This window comes from Eretmochelys imbricata, chromosome 8 (assembly GCF_965152235.1).
Source record: "Eretmochelys imbricata isolate rEreImb1 chromosome 8, rEreImb1.hap1, whole genome shotgun sequence".
Lineage (NCBI taxonomy): Eukaryota > Metazoa > Chordata > Testudines > Cheloniidae > Eretmochelys > Eretmochelys imbricata.
The window spans coordinates 59423348-59444020 of NC_135579.1; the positions used below are offsets into that span (position 1 = coordinate 59423348).

The 20673-nt window shown below is 39.6% G+C and overlaps 1 protein-coding gene across 2 annotated transcripts in view; it reads right to left on the bottom strand.

Annotated features, from left to right (window-relative positions):
* BRINP3 (BMP/retinoic acid inducible neural specific 3) overlaps nucleotides 1-20673 on the bottom strand; it is a 276632-nt gene that overhangs the window by 43777 nt on the left and 212182 nt on the right. For both annotated transcript variants that reach the window (XM_077825164.1, XM_077825165.1), the window contains one exon: nucleotides 13144-13366. In XM_077825164.1, the coding sequence (XP_077681290.1) occupies nucleotides 13144-13366 (223 nt within the window). The remainder of the gene's footprint in view (nucleotides 1-13143; nucleotides 13367-20673) is intronic.

The following is a 20673-nucleotide window of genomic DNA, read 5'->3' on the forward strand; positions in this document are numbered from 1 at the left end:
TAAATCATGGGAAAGTGTGGATATGAAGCCCTAGGATTCAGGCAAGACAAAGTGTTATTTCCTGTACTGATTTCTGCCAAGAGGCCATCTTGCCATCACCTTCAGTGATGAGAGGGTCCAAGCCCAGGATGAGGGCATACATAGATGTCTTAGATAAATTTCTTCTCTCCTTTTGACTTGTAGGTAGTACTCAGAGCTGGAAGATGTGAAGGTCACTCTTTAACTTCAAGACACTGGTCAACTGCAACTGTGGAGAAAGGAAACATGACAGAAATGGAATCTTGTTTTCATTTCAGCTGTGGTTTTAAGGCACTGGCCTCCTTTCATTTAGTTATTGAAGGCAAATAGAACTTCACTTACATCTCCATTGTTCTGAAACCTTTCTGTCTCCGTCCTACCACAAAGACTGTAAAATGGATTTAAGAAGAACTTCATTGCATAGCACAGGTCTTGTTCTCACACTTCCTGGCATTACCATGGCACCTTTTCAAGATAATGGATGTCTGGGAAGAAAGTCATGCAGACATAATCTTCCCACCAGAAGGGATATGCCTTTGCCTCCATTCTGTCTGCTGATAACCTTCTGAAAGTAGTGAAGAGAAAGGCTTCCAAAGGACAGTTGACTTTTTCCCAGCATTGTGCAAAAAAGATATATGATAATACAGTTTTAACTGCAGATATATTTATTTGCATCTGAACTATTCACATAAACAGTAGGATCATGATTTCTCATATTGGATTATAACCCCGCATGGAAACAAATGGTTGCATTGATAGTTTTACTATTACTAAGGCGAAAATTCTTCCAGCCTTACTCAGGTTGTGTAGTACCTTACTCTGCAAGTAGGCTCAGTGAAATCAGTGGTACTATTCATGAAGTCAGGTGCTTATCCATACTGAGTAAGGGTGGTAGAATAAGGCTCAATATTAGAGCAAGAATGTAGAAACCCTATCCAACCTGGTAAGCAATTACACATGCAAGTAGCCCTACTGAAGTCATTGGGATTACATGTGTGAATAGATACATCTACAGGGGAGTAACAGCTTCACAATATGGTGCTTAATAAATACCTGGAATTTCTTCCAAGCTACAGAAAGATGTGAGTTATAAACAATAGTGTAGGGCCCTATTCTGACACTGACTCTCACTAAGTAATATTTTATCCTTAGAACAGTCCCTTTCATATCAATGGAATTACTCAGGGAGTAAGGTACTACTCTGTTAATTAGGGTGCCAAAGTCTAGCCCTGGAGATACATGGAAGTCTGTACCAATTCTGTCAGGAATTTAGATACTCTGGCAATCGAAGTTACAAGAGGATTCCTACTTTAGTCAACAATGAACTTTCCTCCTAGCTAATATGTGCCCACATGACACACATCAATGCCACAGCTGGCACCTTTCGAGCATTCTCGGAAAAGAGACCAAGGTGTGAAGGGACATAAAGACCAACTTGCCTTCCCACCCGTATAGGTGGTCCCTCCAAGGAAGAATTGAGACATGTTGGCAAGACAACATGGGCCTATACTGCTACTGCCTGTGCCTATCTACCTAGTGCAGAAGACTGCATATTCCAGAGCTGCCAATCCAACACTTCTCATAGGAGGACTAAACTGACTTAGAAACTGGTGGGAAGGAAAAACAAACAACAACAACAATACAAAGATTAAAAACAGAAGCTTTCTGACTTGTATTCCTGAGCGATCACTGACAGAGTGGAGCTGTGAGTCTGCTATTCAGTACTGTTTATGGCACGTGGGATCTCTGTTTCAGTCCCTCACTAGGCACATACCATATACACTATTTTTCCATTCATATTTTTCATTGTCATATTCTTATTTTTTTTAAATCAAGTCCTTTTTCATGTTCTAGATATGGAGCTGCAGCAGTTGACTCTTCTTGGTATTTCTGTCCACAGATGAAGCTAGCCTTGAGATTATCCATATGACACTACAATTGCACACCATATTGCTGGCTAAAATATCACTTTCAAAAAGGTCAGGTGTGTTTGTCAGCTTGTAGTATGCTCCTTCCATCACTCTGCTTTATTCTCATAATGGGGATATAAGAAAATTTGAAGAATATATTATATACCAGAAACTCTTTGATGATCTTGGTTTGTATAACCAATAAATTAGATAGAATGGCAAACTTTGAATGTGACACAATGGAAATACAAGAATCTGAGTTCCTCAAAGCTGATTTATTGATTTGTCTGTCTCATACCTGCTGGACAGGAATTATTGCTCCCTCAGCTATGTGAATTAGAAGAATTTATGGTGGAATAGATTTATTTCATTCCAGCTGTTGGAATGAAGGTCAGGGTTTTTTTTTGTGGGGAAAAACCAAGAATAAACATGAGAGAATAGCACTTTCAAAGGCAACCTTACAGTAATTTTCAAAGGAATCTTCAATTCCAAAAAGTGAAAATTCAGCATCAACAGAGGTAGATCTAGCCATACTCCAAATTAATCTAATGACAGGGTACAGTAAGTAAATGGTTATGGTGACCTAAGCCACAACTCAGAAGTAGTGTCGGCTGTCCCATCTGAAAAACTAATGCCTTAGTTTTGAGTGAGATAATAGTGTAATTGCATGTGGTATAAGATAGGTGAAGAATAAAAGAAGCTTGCTCCTGTGTGTCCATACCTACATCAATGCATATATCACAGTGCCTCTTCTCATGTAATTGAGAACATTCTGATTCAGAGCCTGGAAAAGCCTGTTCTGAGAGCTCTGACAGACATGATTTCACAAGCAGAAATCTCTATCGAAGTGTAGCATCAGTGCAGTAAAAGGTATTGCCTGAAATGTGGACGTGCATGACAATACTTTCTGTCCTCAACTTTGACCTTCATCTCTTTCTTTCTCCAGCCATGTCAAAGCTCTTTAGTTCATCATTAGACAATTGTTCCCATACAGAAAGAACATTTTAATGATTTTTTTTAAAAGTAGCACAACAGTGGGGAATCAGCTGAGAACTATTTGAATTACAGTAGCACCTAGCAGCCTCAACCAACATCAGGACCCTGTTATGCTAGGGGCTGTACAAACATAGTGAGAGAGAACTGCTGTCCCAAAGGGATTACAATCTAAATAGATACAACATGTAAACGGGAGGAAGAAAGGTAATATCATTATCCCCATTTCACATGGGAAACTGAGTAGAGCAAAGAAGCCTGTTGTACAGCTGGGAATTGAATTGAGAGTTCCTGAGTCCTAGTGTAGTACCTGAATTACAAGACCATCATCCCTCTCTTTAGGTCTTTGTTGTCATGGCTTGTTTAGTAACCTACACAACAAATAAGCTGAACTGCCTGTTTCACTGAGGTATATTTTGTGGGTTTTTTCACCCTTTTGAGACAGACACAACCGCAGTTCTGCGTTCCATCTCTTTTAGAGAACCCGGGGGCCTTAATGGCAAGACTCTGTAACCACCTCAGCAAATGTCCTGTATTTTGCATTGTTCTAGTGGAAATTCTGCAACACTTCAATTTAAGTTTAAAAAATTGAAGTTTTTATTTAATTAAAGAAAAAATTGTAATTTTTTAATAAGTTGAATTTATTTTATGCTGGCCTCACATTTTTAGTGTTCAGTAGACAGACAGATTCCAGTATTGTCAATGCCTAACTGAATCATAACTGTTTTCAGGAGGAAATTTGGAGGTTTGGGCAGCAGGGTAGGTGACAAGCAAGACTTTTGGCATCTGAGAAAGCAGACAAAGCAGTCTGGGATTGTAGAATAAGCATATTCTTCACAGCAGCTGCCAGAAAGTAGTTGTAAGAGGTACAACTGCACTGGGATTGAGGGAACAAAATGTGGCCCACCAAGGGCCACCCTTACCCACCCCACCCCCAGATCCAGAACTGGGCAAGGAAGAGATCTCTCCTCTGGGGGCACTTGGATCCATGCAGCATCTCTCTTCACCACAGCCCTATTGCCATTGGGAAAGAAACTGCAGGAGGTAGACAGCCAGAGACTGAAGCCAGCAGACCTGCTGCAGGAAAGAGTTCAAGCAAGGAACCCTGGTCAATGATGTCGTCATAGGAGTACATTCTGCAGTTTTCACTATGAGCATTCTCTCCCCGGTACTGACTGGATATTTGTTCTGCACACTCCCTTCCATCTGACTAGTGCCCTCATAACCTAACCTCACTGAAAGGATTTAAATAATAATAAAATCCCCTGCCCCTCCCACCCCCAAAATCATGGCTCTAATATGAAATTCTCCACCCTTGCATCGTTCACTCTGCTTGTATGTTATGTTCTTTTCCCCTATCTTTGTCTTAGTATTTCCACATGTTGGAAATAGGTACAAGCCTGTTCTTGTGACATTAATATAACCTGTTCACTAGTTTTACAGTGCTTTATAATATAGTGAAATATTTTTTTTAATTTTTATCATTCATCAAAAAATCATAAGCAGTGTTTCTGGTAGGCTGGAACATTTCATAGGTATTAATAAGTGACCAATCAAAAAGAACCAAATCATCCCTATATTAACCATATCCCATTCTCTCTGATTGATATAATAAAACTAAATAAAGCTGCAAAATTAAAAAGCTCACATTTGTTGAGGGCAGGCGTTTCAATAGCACAGTCAGCTGTGATTTATACCCCATCCTGGAAGAGAAAGATTTAACTGGAGCCAGAGTACAATTAGTGCACCGGGAGATTAGGCAAGGCCTAATTTAGGATTAGGCCCAACTGGGGAGGAGTTCAACGGTTGAATGAGGAATGAGTTCCATCTGAGAGAAGCAGAGTGACTAATAAGGGAAGAAATTCAGGGCAGCAGAGAAGAGGTAGGTGTTGAGGGGAGGGAAGAAGGCTTTGCGATCCTTTCCTGTAAAAGTCTAGGAGAGATACTGGGAAGTCAGAGGGTGGAGCAGATTCTTGTGGTGAGCCTTGACAAAAGGGCAAGACCCCAAGGATTGGGTTTCTGAACGAGATGCAAACACACAGAGAGGCTTGAAGCAACAGGAGCCAGGCCTCTGGGGATTAAGATTAAACTCAATAAGTTTATGGAGGAGAAGGTATGATGGGATAACATGGTTTTGGTAATTAAATATTCATGGTAAATAGGCCCAATGGCCTGTGATGGGATATTAGATGGGGTGGGATCCGAGTTACCCAGGAAAGAATTTTCTGTAGTATCTGGCTGATGAGTCTTGCCCATATGCTCAGGGTTCAGCTGATCGCCACATTTGGGGTCGGGAAGGAATTTTCCTCCAGGGCAGATTGGAAGAGGCCCTGGAGGTTTTTCGCCTTCCTCTGTAGCATGTGGCACGGGTCACTTGCTGGAGGATTCTCTGCTCCTTGAAGTCTTTAAACTATGATTTGAGGACTTCAATAGCGCAGATATAGGTGTGAGGTTTTTTGCAGGAGTGGTGGGTGAAATTCTGTGGCCTGCGTTGTGCAGGAGGTCAGACTAGATGATCATAATGGTCCCTTCTGACCTAAATATCTATGAATCTATGAGAAAGCCCTGGATGGTTTTGTACAGGAGATGGAAAGAATGCTGCTGTAAGGATCATGAGATCTAGAACATGGGTCCGTGGGGCTCCAGGTGACTAGTGCTTCCACACCGTGGCCTATGGCAGAGGTGTTAGCCATTAACTATAAACTAGGGGCAAAATTAGCACCATAGGAAGTTCTACCCATGAAAGACCTGATTAGCAGCACACCCTTCCCCCCCTGCTTGATCTCTGATTGATTGTTCTGTCCAGGCACACTATTTAAGCATAGAGGGAGTTCCAGAAAGATATATGTACAATCTGGAAGTACCTAGTCTGTTATTATAACAGACCCTGCTCACATTCCCTGGCTCTGATCCCTGGCTTGATGTCTGACTTCTGGTCCTACCCACTATGCCAGACTGCCTGTCTCCCAGTGGTGATACCTGTAGAACCCAGGAAGGGGGAGTGATATGCTGATAAGTGAGCCCAGAAACAGGCTGGTTAAAAGGACTTCAAGAACGCAGAGAATAAAGGGGAACCAAGGTCCTTCCATCAGCCACCAAGCAAAATGGCTAAAATCCCCGTGATATAAGGGGTGCAAGAACTGTTGAGCCAAAGACCTGGTGTTAAGTCACTGGACTACTGATTTGTGGACTTGGTTACCCTGGAAAGGGTCAAATTGCACACGATTGGGCCAAGCCATGAGAAATAGATCACCACAGGGCTGGAGCAGATGTCTGTGCCAGAGGATAAGTGCTTGCTATGTCATGCCCAGCCACAACACAGTGTGTTGCTGGTGAGGCAACAGCCTGTTGAGTGGATATTGCTATTAGCTTGTATGTGTAACTTCTTTCTGCTTTTGATTGTGATCAGACCTGTTAGTCACAGGCCTATGGATCATGTTTGTATGTGTGTCACATCTGATTTAAATAACTCTAATCTCCCGTCCAATTAAAGGTATTACTTCAGAGTTCACTAATTTATTTCCCTGGAGAAACTTCCATGGAGACTTCCATGTTCAAAAAAACCCCACACACAGCCACTGACCTTCATTTTATCTTGCATTCTTTCATCTTAGTATTGCATGCAGCTTTCTGATGTGCACCTGGTGTGTGAGCTAGATGACTCTGATTTCTACTGGAAGTTCTCTTTTACCTTTTAAACCTGCAAACCCATTTTAACTCCCACATGCAATATCTGAATGAAGTGGATCAAAAAAAGCTTTTTATTGTTTGTGATTTAAAGTGATGTATAACTTAGGTACTGTTTTTCTTCATTCCTAGGGCAAATTGTATTTAGAAACTTGTGTATGCTGTTCTAGAAAGAAAGGACTTTTCTAATAAACCACAGTAAACCTGTCACAGTAAAAACATGTTAACGTTTAACATCTCTGGTTTAACATTGCTTCTAGAGCAGCACTAGATGAAGCTCAGCCCCAGTCCATTCAAAGAACAGGGCTCTTGCTTGCTTGTATTGTCTTGGTCTAAAGCAATACTCAGTTGATATTAGATAACAATATAAAATAACCTTGTTGTAAGATTTCAATGTAACACTATTTTATGTCTGAAAAATCCAGAACAATGACCTGGAAGAACACAGAACGAGAGAGAGAGCAGGCTGATTCCTAACACTGAGAGGCAGAACTGACCTTACCGTATTATAAGCTGGCCACTGCTAGGCCCAGATAGCATGGTTCCCTACATAATCAAATGAAGTAAAAATCTTAAATGAACCAAACTGTACCATAGAATCTCTATGGATAGTAATTCCATGCTCTAATAATAAGAATAGAGCAGTAGGGATATATTACTCACCACCTGACCAGGATGGTGACAGTAACTGTGAAATGAAATGTTCAGGAAGATTAGAGAGGCTATAAAAATTAAAAAAACCTCTGTAATAATGGGGAATTTCAACTATTACCATATTGACTGGATACATGTCACCTCAGGATGGGATGCAGAGATGAAGTTTCTTGACACGTTAAATGACTGCTTCTTGGAGCAGCTAGTCCTGGAACCCACAAGAGAAGAGGCAATTCTTGATGTAATCCTAAGTGGAGCACAGGATCTGGTCCAAGTGGTGAATATAGCTGGACCGCTTGGTAATAGTGATGATAATATAATTAATTTTAACATTTGTATGGTAGGAAAAATATCACAGCATCCCAACACTGTAGCATTTAATTTCAGAAAGGGGGACTACAAAAAAATGAGGAAGTTAGTTAAACAGAAATTAAAAGGTACAGTGCCAAAAGTGAAATCCCTGCAAGTTATATGGAAGCACTTTAATGACACCATAATAGAGGCTCAACTTAAAAGTATACCACAAATTAAAAACCATAGAGAACCAAAAAAGTGCCACTGTGGCTAAACCTCAAAGTAAAAGAAGCAGTGAGAGACAAAAAGGCATCCTTTAAAAAGAGGAAGTTAAATCCTAGTGAGGAAAAATAGAAAGGAATATAAACTCTTGCAAATGAAGTATAAAAATATAACTAGGAAGGCCCAAAAAGAATTTGAAGAACAGCTAACCAAAGAGTCAAAAATCATAGCAATTTTTTTTTAAGTACATCAGAAGCAGGAAGCCTGCTAAACCACTAGTGGGGCCACTGGACAATCGAGATGCTAAAGGAGCACTCAAGGACAATAAGACCATTGAGGAAAAACTAAATGAATTCTTTGCACCGGTCTTAATGGCTGAGGATGTGAGGGAGATTCCCAAACCTGAGCCATTCTTTTTAGGTGACAAATCTGAGGAACTGTCCCAGATTGAGGTGTCCGTTGAGGAGGTTTTGGAACAAATTGGTAAGCTAAACAGTAACAAGTTACCAGGACCAGATGATATTTACCCAAGAGTTCTGAAGAAACTCAAATGTGAAATTGCAGAACTACTAACTATGGTATGTAACCTATCATTTAAATCAGCTTCTGTTCATTCCCTCTGGGGCACCTGGCATTGGTCACTTTCAGAAGACAGGATACTGGGCTAGATGGACCTTTGGTCTGACCCAGTATGGCTGTTCTTATGTTCTTAACTGGTGTCCTTGTGTTCCCTGGCACTCAAACTCTGCTCCTCCTGTGAGAATACTGGGGTATAAACATCCAAAATAGAGCAGAGTGAGATGGTAAGGAGGCAGCTGCATGGCTCTTCCTCCTTACACAGCAGTCTGTAGAACATTTAGGTGCACCCTGGGGAAGATTAAACTGCAGTGGGCATAAGTCCCGCTGTATGCTGGAGAGCTCCAGGAAGAATTCTGTATCCCAAAGGCAGAATTCTCCCTGGGACTCATCATGCTTTGAGACATGTGTTCACTAGCCCCAACACTGAGCTGTGTCTTATGGACATAACTGTGCTTTTCCCCCCCAGGTTAAGGAAATCCTGTATGTAGATGATATGTCTTGGGCAGGGTCTTCAAATATATGGCTAAGAGTATACAATAGATCAGAAACCTGATTTATTTGTAACGTCTTTCAAAAAGAACAGTAAACTGGTTTCCTGTTTTTCACATATGGCTTTCAAGTTGCAGTGAATGACGTGACAAATTAAAAGCTCCATCTGAGATAAGGGGCCAGAGTTTTGTCCATAACATGACACTGGGCTAGATCCTCAGCTGGTGTAAATTGACCTAGCTCTTCTTACTTCAGAGAAGCTGATTGAATTTGTACTAGGTGAGGATCAAGCCCAATGGATTTAGCTGCTGTTACAAATTACACAGTAAGATTAAACACTAAGTTAAAAAAAATTCAAATACTGATGTTTTACCAAAAGACTGTGCTTCTGTGCGCAAATTTTGTACATATACTTTTTAAGCCAACATTCATATTTGCTCAAGTTCAATTCTGCATTGCAGTTTGTTGGAACAGATTTCCACTTTGCTTAAGTGCCAAAGATATAATTTATTCTAATGTTTTACTGCTGTATTTACATTGTTTCTCTTTTTAATATTTTATCTATTTATTAAATGACAAATTATGCTATTTAGATTTGGCACACAATGATGGCTTTTCATTAGAAAGTTATTTAAACTGCATACAAATTAGGCTAGTGCAGCTAGTGTCCATGCTGTAATATTCTGTACCACATATATCCATTCAAATGAATGATATGCTATCCTTGGAATCACTATGAATGATATGGAAAAGTTTGGATAGTAAGTACTTTAGCTTGTATTTCCAAAATGTATGTGACTTCGGCGCCCCACGTTAAATGGAGGTTAGGCACAAAATCTCTGATCTTTGGAAACAGCAGCCCTAATGTGGATATAGTCATGTTTAGAGAAAATAGCCTTTTCCTTTAGCTCATTCTACGGTCAGACCATGCTCTTTGACATGGGTCTTTGTTTTCTGTTATTGAAGTTAATAGGAATACTGCCATCAATGTCAGTGAGAGCAGGTTTGGGCCATTAATTTTGAGGGATTTGGTGCCTGACCTTGCCAACTGTAGTCCCATTGATTCCAAATAACAACTGGAATGGGGGTCTCATGTTCCTATGATTTTCAGGAGCCCAGAATATAGCTACTAAAATATAAAAGGAGGTGCTGTTGCTATGACAATCCAGCCAAACAAGAGCAGTGACAAAAATTTGACCTTTCACCTCAGTGAGGTGTGAACTATAGTGACCTATCATGAGTATTTAAAAGTTGACCATGTTGAACATGGGCCATTTTCCCTTGTAAAATAAGAACATTAAATACAGCCCACATTACTACAATGTTAAATTTGCATAAATCCCATCTTTCAGGTTTAGCTACGGACCATAGTGATCATCCAGAACTGTAAAGTTTGGACCAGGTTCCTAAAATGTACGGAGTTTAGAAAGCTGTGCTCCAGTTGGTGCCCCTCTGTACATTTCACCTTATTTGCGAAAGATGCTGCTACACCTAATAAGTTGAAGTAACTCTGTATGTCCGACAAATATAATAGAGTCAAAAGCTTCCATACATATGCCATTTTAATATCTTTCTCAATTCACAATCCTTCTTTACACATGATTATCCTCATACAGAACTCTCTGCCCACGACAGCCAATCTTTTGAGACAACATATTTTGCGATCTGCAGCATTGCTGTATCTTTCTGTGATATCAACTGTAGCAAGAGCTGGCCACCTAGTGGAATTCCAACTAATGCAGGCAATAGAGGCTGGTCAAGCAAAGACAACACAGTGAATGAGTGTATGATGTCACACAATTCTTAAGGCAGATGTAATTGTTAATGTATCAAAGCAGCTAACGGAGAACATTTTAGTGACCATCCTTGACCCATTTGGCATAGCAAGCCCTGAAGCCCATGCAGAACACTCTGTGACATCATTTCACAGAAAATAAAGAAATTTTCTTTCAAATTGTAACTTTTTCTTTTCATGCTTGGAGTGATTTGGATAACGTCCATGTTGCAAAGGCTTGTGCCTGTTACATACAGTTGTGATAACTTTTTATTAAATTCCAACTAACAAATCACAAGTTAATCTAAATTGTTTTCATACTCAACATAAAGCTTCACTGTATGCCTCAGTAGATGAAAATTATCTTGTCAAGGATGCTTATGATATGACTGGGAGGGGAAAGACCCCACAGCCCTACAAACCCTTCCCCGCAACCCTCCTAGAATAATCTACACTTTGCTATATAATTAGTAGTAGCCAAGGAAAGCGGTGATAAATAAAGGAATGACACAGGACGCCTCTAGCAATTCATTTACTTATCAGTATATAAATAATTTCAGTGCAACTTGTTTAGTGTCAGCTCCTCAAAAGCATTTTTCATGGGTGTGTTAAATTATTGGACTCTAGCCAATAGTCCTTGTACATCCAAATACCTCACTGAAATGAAGTTTTAGGTGTGCAAGGAAGGCAGGATCCTGGATACACACTCATACTTTTGTTTATCTTAACTTTTCTAATTCTGTATAGCTAGGTAAGTTGTTTTTCTCCCCTGAAATAGTTTACCAAAAGAAGGTGACACAACTGGTATACAGAAAATGAACTTTATTCTGCCACTTTATCTCAAGAAGTAGAACCCAAGATGGAGCATTGGGGGTGGGGGAGTAAATTATCCCACACCTGCCTACTGCATAGTTCTTATACCTTCCTCTGAAGCATTTGGGGCTGGTCACGAATGGCCACAGAATGATGTACCAGATGGACATCAGGTCTGAGCCAATCGGGCAATTCCTATGTTACTATTTGATTCTCACTATTTATGCCAAAAAGTTCTTCTGCCACTGAAATTAGACAGCCTGAAAAAATCCCCTTCACTGATACATAGCACACTTCCTTATTGACTTAGAGGAATTTTAAATGTCAGAATAAATCACATCTAAACAGCCCATAAAAACTTACCATTGACTTGTACAGTTGATCTTGGTGTGATTCTAACTACTGCGTCATTAAATCAGAAATTGAAATAATACATTTGTTTTATTAAATTGACCTTAAAATCTAAGAAGAACATCTAGAATTGGAAAGGAATTGACACTGAGAAGAATAAAATGAAAATGGGATTCTCCCCCCCCCCATGTATGCTAAAACTGTGGCAAGGAACAAAAGTATGAGGATTGTTAGTTTTGTCTCATTCTATTCTGTTCTATCTGTGTTATGTTGATTGTAGATTATAAATTGTGAGAAGGTGGCTTCTGTAGCTCAGGAGTCAATTAATTATTTCTGTTAATGTTGGGAAAAATATGTAAAGCTGTTTGGGTTTGAAGACTATAAAATCATGAGATGGAATTACTTTAAATGCCTTGATTCTTTGCTTCAATCAAGAGCTGGGGGGGGGGGGGGCACAGTCAATTTCAATTAACTTTTTTCCTTTTCCTTTTTTTCCTAACTAAGGCATAGTTTTAAAAACTTAGCAAAATGTTAAGAAACCAGCTATAGGAGGACAAGGAAAGAGGCTTGAGTTTTGTTTTGTTTTCCACAAGGAAGTGTTACAATAAATATTTGTAGTTATCTTTTCCAACTGTGGCACTAGGATTTCTTATACGTTGCATATTGAAATCCCTATAGAAATACTTTCTGACAGAAAGAGCCCATTAGTTATACTAAATTTTTAGCACATCCCTCCTGGCTTCCTACAAGAGAAATCAAAATCTAATCTTTAATCTATATTTTTTATAATACTACAATCTGCTCATTTTAGGTCCACTAGTGCCCTTCAGTAGAGTAGGCCAAATCTTCTACTGGTGTAACTTTATTGCATTATTTTTTTTTGTTCTCTACTAGATTATAGGTTGCTCCTGTGTAAGACCTGGTATAAGGGCCTGATCAAATACCTGTTGAAGTCAATGAAAGTCCTTCCATTGACTTTCTCAGGCATTACATAGGAGGCCTAGGAGTAGATATAACTCTGCTGAAGTTAATGGATCAAATGAGGGATGAATTTGACCTCAGTGGGGATGTGTGTGGAGGGAGGGAGAGAGAGGGGAGTGCATGTTACTTTGATTTGTTGATTCCAGTAATACACAAGGATATTCAGTTGTAGTTTGCATTTTACTTTTCTCATTTTGGCATCCCCTTTGGGAAGGTCTGACCAGAACAGCATTAAAAGTTAGAAGACTCAATACCATTGTCTTGCTGTTATGGTTATAAAGGTTGTATACTATACTTATTAGCATACCTGTACTTTTAAGCAGGCGTCAGTCTCAAAACAATGTCCTGAGTATGTCAGGTTTTCACAGCATTTCTTACCTCTGTCTTGGCAAGCTGATGAGTGGCTGTTTATGGCACCTCTTACTTAGGCTAAAGAGCTTGTGTACAATTTTCTGTGCCTTAAGGAAAAGTTGTTTCATGCTGTTTTCCAGTTGCTCATAGCGACGCTGAAAATTAGAATCCATTGTCCACAAATGCATTATGGTAGACGTGTTGAGGAAATAGTTCATGGGCAGCCTTTTCATAAAGAACTTGAATTCATCTGAAAAATGGCAAGATTCAATGTGTTGTAATTATGTATCTATGGGTTTTTTGGACACAAATTAAGTTATATTTTGCTGCAAAATGTATCATTTTACAATAAAACATAATTGCATTACCAATGACAACTAGATGACAATGATACAATAACAGAAATTACATAAATAGTAACATAATTAAGAGTAAATACACATGATCCTTATTCGCCACTTTGGTAACAAAAAGGTGCCTTATTGTAAATAAGTATCAGGCTGTCTTATATCCAAATAAAGGACTTGGTTTTGAAAACATTTCAGGGCACACAGTTTTATTCAGACAAGGAATAGAAATGGATGGTCCAGTGATTAAGGCACTAGCCTTAGGTATGGAATATTTAGGTTCATATCCTTGTTCTAGCACAGCCTTTCTGTGTCACCTTGGGCAAGTTACTTAGGGCCAGATCTTTAAAGGTATTTAGGTGGTCAAAGAGGCAGTAGGTGCCTAGTTGAAAAGCACCTTTTGAAAATCCCATTAGGTGCTTATCTGCATCTTTAAACGTCCTTTTAAAAACCTGTCGCTTGCTCCCTCTGAACTTCAGTTCCCCTTCTGTAAAATGGGAAGAACAGGATTTTCATACCTCACAAGGATGTTGTAAGGATAAATACACTGAAGACTGAGAGAGACTCAAACATTATAATATAATAATGCAGGCCATACAAGTACCTTAGATAATAAGAAGTCAATGGGATTATTCACATGAGTAGTGGGATCCAGATGCTTATTTGTAGAACTTAGACCATCCCTTATTTCCTTTTTAAAAGGGACCTTAATGTTACAAAACATCTTAAATACTGTACTCTTATGTAATTTTGTGCTTTCCCCTTACCACCATTGTTCAATATATTGGTGTCTATTTCCCTCATCTTCCCACTGTTTTTTGACAATCCATGTTTTGTCAGATTGGTCCTACACAGAAGTCATAATTTTCCCACCACAACTCCTTAACCTGACAAATTTGGGTCGACCCCAGCTCCAGAACAGAACCCCCATTGACTGCAATGGGTCTGCATAGTAGAGTGGTCTATCTTCATGGAGTAGCTTGCAGGGCTGGGACCTTAGTTACAACCACCCATTCTATTTTTTGTCAGAAAATGGCTTGGTTTTTGAGGAAAATATCTGGTCCCTCATAGAAAACTGTTGCATTTTTTTGCTTGTTGGTTAGTTTACCAAACTTCTTTTTTGGGGTAGCGTGGGGTGATGGGGAGGAGAGAGGGAAATTCAGACCTGCTCTAGTTATAGGATCACAATCTAGGGCATGGAAATGGGCATCAACATTATGGCATGATGTAGGTTTAAGAATACTAAATTTTCAGTACTGGATTTTCTTATGCAAACACATTGTCATAACTTAAGAGAACACAAAAAGATAAATTATGGAAAGCAAGTGACAGGCAAATAAGTTTAACTATGCATTGCTTTAAAATATCCCCTTTGGCAGAACTAAAGAATAGAGGCCCTGATCCTCAGCTAGTGTAAATCAGCATCACTCCTCTGACTTCCATGGAGCTATGTTGATTCCACCAGATAAGGATCTGGCCCAGTAGTTCTCCTGTCTACCAGTCCTACGCTTTAACCATAGAACTATAATTTACCTTCCATTACTAGTAAGTATTTGTATTTCTACTTAAGCTTAGTTTCTTACTGCTGAAAAATAGAGAAAACAACATCATCATAATTTCTTTTAAGTTTTCACACTGCTATGATCCCTTCTGTAAGGAACTTGGTCTATTTGCAGTCCTACAATTTGTTTACAAGAGACAAGAAAGTTCTATGCTCAACTTGCAATACAAAATTGCAAAATACAATACCATTTCCAACATGAAAATACATTTGCTTACTTAATTATCACTGCCCTGCACTGTCGCTGTACCCTCTACTATCATGTTAAACAGCCCTGTATTGTATGAGAGAGAAAAGTAATATGGTTATACAGTGCCTTACCACCCCACCCCAAAATCATCTGTTTCAGATATGAGGACAGTCTCACATCATGAACCATTAGAGTGCAATACTGTAATCATCTTCGAATAAACACAATATATCACACTACAGCATTAGGTGGCCATACAAGTGCCTAGATATACGTAGAACATGATACTAGATTATCAGCTAATGTATAATTCCAGAGTGATATCCTTTCAATAGATAGTCATGCATCCCCACCGAAATGTTATATTACATTCAAATGGTCCATAAATAGAAAATAAAGTTAGAAAGGTTAATCAAAATAGTTTACTTGACCAGCTATAAAAAAATTACTTATACCTGATAGTTTGCGATGCTAACAAGCCATTCATAGTTAGCAGTATATAAACACCTAGACATCACACATATTGTACGCTTGACAACAATGGGAATAAAATAGTAACAATGGGAACCAATGTTTCCCTAAACAACCTGAATATCACATTCCAACCAAAATCCAGAGCCATTTTGCTGGATTTTAAGTGTTAGCATCAAAGTGTGGTGTGCTGTTGAATGCATTGATTAGCATTCTACACACAGAGCTAGCAAAGACTACAAACACTTTTAATACCACCCCAAAAAAGTTGTGGTTGAACTAAAATCCTCCACAACATGGCCTCTGATAGGGAATAGGAGAACTCCTCACAGAAAGCACCTGGTCCATGTGTTGGGATGGGGAAGGGCAATCTTCTCTTCTGAGTTTCCTCTCCCAGTCTGCTTCATGGGGAAGAAAAATATATAACAACAAACCAGTGCATTGTTCCTATGAATTATTTAGTCTTTGAAGCAGAATGTTCAGGTAATGATTTTAAATCACATTGAAAAATTTCCTGGTATTTTGAATGAAAATGCCTAACTATAAATTGCACACTTTTGATTTAAAGAACAGGAGTACTTGTGGCACCTTAGAGACTAACAAATTTATGAGAGCATAAGCTTTCATGGGCTACAGCCCACTTCATCAGATGCATAGAATGGAACATATAGTAAGAAGATATATTTATACATACAGAGAAGGTGGAAGTTGCCTTACAAACTGTAAGAGGCTAATTAATTAAGATGAGGTATTATCAGCAGGAGAAAAAAAACTTTTGTAGTGATAATCAAGATGGCCCATTTAGACAGTTTACAAGAAGGTGTGAGTATACATAACATAGGGAAATAGATTCAATATGTGTAAATTTGTTAGTCTCTAAGGTGCCACAAATACTCCTGTTCTTTTTGTGGATACAGACTAACACGGCTGCTACTCTGAAACTTTTGATTTAGTGACTGATGAGCCTGGGTGCTTACTGGAACCTTTCCAGACTGTTTCTCAATTCCACTTTGAGAAGAAACTGTATGCCAGTGTGAAAGGAGAATCAGGCATAAAGAATTGCTACTGGCGTAACAGACCAGAATCGGCTCTCTCATGTGATTCCTATATAGTTTGCTTCCAGTTAAGCTGGAAATGCTATGAGATACTGTTCCAAGAGCTTGGTCCTGCTCTTGCTAACTTCAAGAGGAGCAGAACCGGGTCCTGCAATGTATGTCAAATTATCTCTTTTAAGATGTTCTTAGACAAAGTCTAGTAGTAGTCTCCCCTTGATACCATATAGTAACAGAACACAGAGATGTTGTTGGTTGATTAGCTGTGGCCCTTTGGCCAGGGGTATAATTGAGTTGGGATCAAGAATCTTGGCCCCTCACAACCCCTAAGGGGAACATCTCACATCCTGAAGCCAAGGTAGGGTCAGGCCCATATAATAAAACATGAATGGGGGTAGGAGGAAGAGTGTCACTGAGAAACAAAGTGAGATACTGAACTCATGTTTAGGTATTTCAGCACCTAATACCATAGAGAAGGTCACATTTTTCCCAGGTCCTTAATCTGTCCTTTCCCATTTATTTAAGTGTGGATTTATCTCAGTGTTCCCTGGAAAAAAAGACTAAAGCTTCTTTCCTCTTCTGTCTCCTCTTGGATCTGTATTAGAACTGAAATTAATATACATACTATTTATAGTATTGAGATAGGAGGATCTAGGCCCTTCCATAACTGAAGAACCACCCCCTCAGTTAAGGGGGAGGAACCCTAAATCCAGGCTATAACTGATTGCTAGGGAAAACAATCAGTTCAATATCTTCATTAATGACCTGGAGGATGGGGTGGATTGCTCTCTCAGCAAGTTTGTAGATGACACTAAACTGGGAGGAGTGGTAGATACATTGGAGGGTAGGGATAGGATACAGAGGGGCCTAGACAAATTAGAGGATTGAGCCAAAAGAAAGCTGATGAAGTTCAACAAGGACAAGTGAAGAGTTCTGCACTGAGGATGGAAGAATCCCATGCACTGCTACAGACTAGGGACCGAATGGCTAGGCAGCAGTTCTGCAGAAAAGGACCGAGGGGTGACAGTGGACGAGAAGCTGGATATGAGTCAACAGTGTGCCCTTGCTGCCAAGATGGCTAAAGTCATTTTGGGCTGAATAAGTAGGAGCATTGCCAGCAGATTGAGGAACGTGATCATTCCCCTCTATTTGACATTGGTGAGGCCTCATCTGGACTACTGTGTCGAGTTTGGGACCCCACACTGCAAGATGGATGTGGAAAAATTGGAAAAAGTCCAGTGGAGGGCAACAAAAATGATTAGGGGGCTGGAGCACATGACTTATGGGGAGAGGCTGAGGGAACTGGGATTATTTAGTCTGCAGAAGAGAAAAATGAGTGGGGATTTGATAGCTGCTTTCTGATAGCTGAAAGAGGATTCCAAAGAGGACGGAGCTAGACTGTTCTCAGTGGTACCAGATGACAGAACAAAGAGTAATGGTCTCAAGTTGCAGTGCGGGAGGTTTAGGTTGGATATTAGGAAAAACTTTTTCACTAGGAGGTTGGTGAAGCACTGGAATGGGTTACCTAGGAGGTGGTGGAATCGCCTTCCTTAGAGGTTTTTAAGGTCAGGCTTGACAAAGCCTTGGCTAGGGTGATTTAGATGGTGATTGGTCCTGCTTTGAGCAGGGGGTTGGACTAGATGACGTCCTGAGGTCCCTTCCAACCCTGATATTCTATGATTCTATGGAAGGAGAAAACAGGAATGGAAGTGAAGTTAAAGGTTGAAAATCAGGAGAAACCAAACAAAGACCCCCTGGATAGCACCCACCACTTCTCAGAGGCATCTGAGGAGCCAATGGACACTACCCAGAGGAACTCTACCTAGAGACATGAGAGGACAAGGGACATGAAATAGGCCCCACAGTTCCAGAGTACCTCTCACTTCCCTGTCCAGCTTCCTCCTCCTAGACTGCCTTGGCCAGTCCTAGGAAGAAGTTGACAGGGAGGTCCTGTGATTTTGAGGGGATGTGCAAAATTCAGAAGGTGCCAGGAAGAAATCTATATGTGTGTGTGTGTGTGTGTGTGTGTGTGTGAGTGAGAGAGAGAGCGTAGGTAAAACACAATGGGTAGGTACAATATGCTAGTTGAATGTGGTGGTAGTGGTTCATGCTTTACCAGAAAAAAAAAAAAAAAGTGGTTCACAACAAAACAAACCAGAAAAAAAAGTTTTTTGCTAGATCCTCAAGTGGTATAAATGAGTGCAGCTGGGGATCTGGTCCTTCATTAACTTATAGTTTGTGTTTTAATATTATATTTCGAGTAGCACTGATATCCAATCTGGAATAGTTTCATTTTGCAGCATCAATCCACTTTCTGTAAATTATAATGTAACAATACCATAAAGACTTGCTTCTGTTCAGGCTTCATGTAAGAAGTCTAAACTAAGCAGAATTTTTATTTCTTAAAACCAATCTTCACAAAGAAAAACAACAACCACAAAATGAGTTAAAACAATCTCTCACAAACTGAAAAGGTGTGTTCATTGATCAGTTTCAGAATTTTTTATCAAACAGATGTTTGTTTGGGGTGTGGTTTTGCTAGGGGTTCCCCCTTTAAATGACAAATAAACTGGAAGGCAGTCATTCCTACTTTTAACAATTCCTCAATTGTATTGAAAGTTCCTCCCAGCTTCTGATCAGACACATGAAGCCACCCTCCATCACCACCTGTTAAATTTTAAGGCAAGTACCTTTGTGCTTTCTCTCATGCAGTCCCTTATGCTTGTTTACAGGTAGTTCCTCCTTTCTGCAAGAATAAGTCATTATCCTCCTACAAACCTTCTTTAAAACTCTCCTCTGCTGTGTTGTCTGCAAAAAAATTGACAATGGCTAGGCCTCTGGTGTGCTGAGACCACTGGCTCTCATGCTGAGTGTCTCTTTGATTTCCTGTGCGCCCTCATCTGTCTTTCTGTATACACCTGTTGTTTGTCTTGTACTTAAATTTCCCCTTAAAGTGTCTTGCACAATGGGGTCCTGGTCTAGGACTCCCAAGTGCTACAGCAATGTAAATAAGCTTTGGGTGTAGGTTGGTTAGATTTTTTTATTTAAATGAAGAAATTGAAGGGCAGCTGCTTGTAAACAACAATCCACAGTAAATGTAGCTCTGTAGAAAAATGCATTTTTCAATACAATACTTCGTTAAAGTAAAAATGTTAAAGCATCTTGACAGCAATTTCAGTGGTCTATTCTGTCACTTTTCAAAACACTGACACATTTTTCTAACAAAAATACTTTCAATAAGTAGAGAAGTTGTGAATAAAAATGTACAAAATGTGTGTAAAGGATGGAATGTACACTTATGTACATTCTTTGTTTTCACTTGGTTGACAGTATTATAATTTAAACATTGTCAGTAAAATCTGTCTCTACCACATGCTGATATTGGCACTTCATCTGTGTCTCACCTCTTGGCTGGTATCAGCCCTGGTCATGCTCATAGAATTCATGGTGGTACTCATGTTCTACTTGCACAGGCAAGAAGTGCACAGATTTCTTTATCTGGATGATTAGTTCAGCAATAAACATCACTGTGAGGAGGATATTCTGCTCTGGCACCATACAATATTGTGAATTCACTGAATTTAAAACGCATTAACAAGATTCAGTTGGTCCTCAGCAATTTCCCCATTGGACAACCATAGCAACCATTAAGATCCCAGTGAAAACAGACTTTGAGATATGTCAGAGATCATGGCAATCCAGCAAGAATCTCCAAGTAGGACTGGACTTCCAAATTCAATCCTGCCATGTGGTAGTGGCACACCGGACTCCATCTTTGAATAGAGATCCCATGCAGAGGGGCATCATACCGAAAAATTTTGGATCTCTTTGAATGGCAAATATAAGTAATCCTCTGGACATTAAAATTATTGTGTATGCATCAGTTATGTAGCGCTGCAAAAGGTTCTGTTGATTCAAATGGCCATTTCAGCAGCC